General features: G+C 38.7%; 1 protein-coding gene across 1 annotated transcript; it reads left to right on the forward strand.

The window, feature by feature from the left end:
• The first annotated feature begins 719 nt into the window (after positions 1-719).
• On the forward strand, positions 720-1,244 carry LOC124454472 (secreted RxLR effector protein 161-like). The gene has a single exon (XM_047005284.1). It carries the CDS (start codon positions 720-722, stop codon positions 1,242-1,244), a length of 525 nt encoding a protein of 174 aa, XP_046861240.1.
• The last annotated feature ends 1,900 nt before the right edge of the window (positions 1,245-3,144 follow it).

Raw genomic sequence — 3,144 nt, forward strand, 5'->3', positions numbered from 1 at the left:
TAAATCACTTATCGAGAACAAAACTTGGGAGTTAGTGTCGCTACCGTCTGATCGTACTGCAATAGGTTCGAAGTGGGTGTTTAAAGCAAAATACTCACCCGATGGTACTGTAGATAAGTTCAAAGCTCGGCTAGTCGCCAAAGGATACGCACAACAAGCTGGTATAGATTACGACGACACATACTCACCAGTAGTTCACCGCTCTTCATTACGTGTGCTACTGGCTGATGCTGTGGAACGTGAAATGCTCATACACCAGATGGATGTGCAAACAGCCTTCCTAAATGGCACACTCCCTGATGACGAACAGATTTATATGACACAACCAGAGGGGTTTGTAGTTCCAGGTAAGGAACACTTAGTCTGCAAGCTAAATTGTTCGCTATACGGACTAAAGCAATCGCCGAAATGTTGGAACACTGTGCTAGATGAGTTCCTAAAATCTTTAGGGTTTACTCGATCTACTGCAGATAGCTGTGTTTACGTGCGATGGAAGGATAACTCTAAGATGATGATCGCAGTGTACGTGGACGACATTTGTATTATGTCTGATACAGACACACAGATGACTGAGGTAAAGTCTGCTCTCTCAGCTCGCTTCAAAATGACAGATCTCGGGAGCTACACCACTGCATAGGTATAGTCGTAAGAGAGAAGACAACTCCTCCTTACACCTCAGCCAGACACCGTATATCCGACAACTACTGAAAAGATTCGACATGGAAAACTGTAATCCTGTATCCACCCCTGCAGCATGTGATGTCAAGTTAGAAGAGAATGATGGTAGCAAGCCAGTCGACGCTAAGCTCTATCAGTCTATCATAGGAAGTCTCCTATACGCTGCAGTGTCTACTCGTCCTGATATAGCGGAGACAGTGGGAGTTTTATCAAAGTTCAACTCCTACCCATCTCAGACTCACCTGACGGCCGCCAGGAGGGTTCTTCGCTACCTCAAAGGTACCCAGGATTTAGGTCTCGTATATCGAAAACAAGGAAAATCCCTATATGGATATACAGATGCTGATTACGCCAGTAGTGCCGACCGTCACTCGAAGTCTGGAGCAGTGTTCATACACCCTGGTGGACCGGTGAGCTGGTGTAGTAAGCGTCAGTCTATCATAGCCCTATCAACTGCCGAGTCCGAATATATAGCTCTCTTCGATGGTGTGGTGGAGTGTATGGTTACGTCAGTTACTGTCAGATATTGGAGCCCCACCATCGACAGCCACCACCATTCATGTTGACAATCAATCTGCTCTCGCGATAGCAAACAACGGTAAAACAAGCAAGCGTACAAAGCATGTAGATATTAAGTATCATTACACACGTGAAGCCTATCGAGAAAGGTGACATCGCTACTCAATATTGCCAATCCGAAGAAAATATAGCAGACATTCTCACGAAATCTCTGCCCCGAGAGCGATTCGTTTCACTTAGAGACATGTTAGGGTTAGCTTAGTCTGACCGGCATAGGACTAGATTTTGGAATGTGTTATTCCTGTTTCATGTTTTGTTCACTTGGTTGTATTTTGTTTTGGTTAAACATCAAACTGAGTGGGAGTATTGTATAAAGGCAGTTTCATGTTTAGGTTTTAATCATACTTATGAGTTGTCTACTCATGTATACAGTTTTGTGTGTGTTTCACTTCCTGTATCCTACAATGCATTGCGTTCCGCTTTGTTTTTTTTCTTAGTTGATTCTCTCTCTTGCCAAGAGATATATATTGTGTTAAATAAATAAGCATCCTAATCCACATCAATCTTAAATAAACAACAAATTTTTTGACCAGACTGAAATGTTAAAGATCTGTGAGAATAGTTTGTACACATCACAATCTCGTTCTGTAAAAACACTTCGGTCCGATATTTCTCCGAAAGGAAAAAAAACCTCGCGCTTGGTCAACAGGTAATAATGGTTGATTATCACTGATATTTTATGATAAAAATAGCTACTCAATGTTTGAAATACTCTCACTAAGCTGAGTAAAGTACTAGTTTTAAGGACGTAAACATTCACAGATTTGGCGTTAAACGAATTTAAACTTCTGTTTTGAATTTGAAGACCATCTCACGAGCACTTAGCGTATGTGGCAAAAGAAACTGGTAATCTAATTTTCTTAACAGATCTTTTCTGATGGCCTCGAGGAAATCTTAACTCATTTCCTAAACCTTTTTTTTGAGACATTGTCCATCACAACATTTGTGTTTTGCGTTACGTAAGTCATTATATATGAAATGGTTATGAAGTACTCACGTCTTACGTTTGAGTAGCAGGACAACGTTTACAAGATTTGGTTGACAGTACGCAAAGCAAAAACGTCTTTTCAACAAAGTATCTTATCCAAGCAAAGTCTTGCAACTACTCGGTTCGACGAATTGACGGATTTGACATACGTATGCAAAAATTTCTTTTAGAGCGCATATCGTAATTGGGTGACATGAAACAGCATTTAATATTAATAACAATTTATGAAGTATTATAAAGTTTTGAAGAATGTAAACATGTCAGTGTTGGGTAATGCTTCACGTAATAAAGAAACCAAAAAACACAAAAACATTCAGATGACGTTTGTTTGTTTCTTTCTATAACCATGTACACTTTGACGAATTTAATATTGAAATTTTTTTGCAAATATGTTGGAGTTTTGAAAACAAGCATTACACACAATTTTTATGGTGCATGAAATAAAAGAGTTAATGAAACGTGCGTTGTAATTGTTGATGGTGGAATTTTAATAAAGTAAATGCTTTAAGGCCGGGACTATCGTTACATATTTATAGATGTAGATCATCCAGGTTAGTAGAATCCTGAGAAGGACTGTTGATGTTGTCTACAAACATGTAACACCAAATTATCTCATAAAATCAATTCTTTTTCTTGTGACTTTTTGACCCTAGCTAATTTTCATTTCCTTCTTCAGTCTTCTCTTGCATCTGGTATTCATTTTGCGCAATTTAATGTTGCTTAATTACTAAAAATTTACTATTGACCATAAGGTGTTCGTTCTTACAAATCAATCTCTTCCAATAACTCTTAGGCAATAATAAAGTCTTCCAAACCTATAACGTTTTCTGAGGAAATCCGGCAATTCCAACTTTAAGATCTGGAAAAATGGTCTTCAATACAAGATAACTTAAGTCATA

The sequence above is a fragment of the Xenia sp. Carnegie-2017 genome, unplaced genomic scaffold (assembly GCF_021976095.1).
Source record: "Xenia sp. Carnegie-2017 unplaced genomic scaffold, XeniaSp_v1 HiC_scaffold_13, whole genome shotgun sequence".
NCBI lineage: Eukaryota > Metazoa > Cnidaria > Anthozoa > Malacalcyonacea > Xeniidae > Xenia > Xenia sp. Carnegie-2017.

Coding starts and splice junctions, on each gene's coding strand:
- LOC124454472 (XM_047005284.1), top strand. CDS start 720: ATGGAAAACTGTAATCCTGTATCCACCCCTGCAGCATGTGATGTCAAG.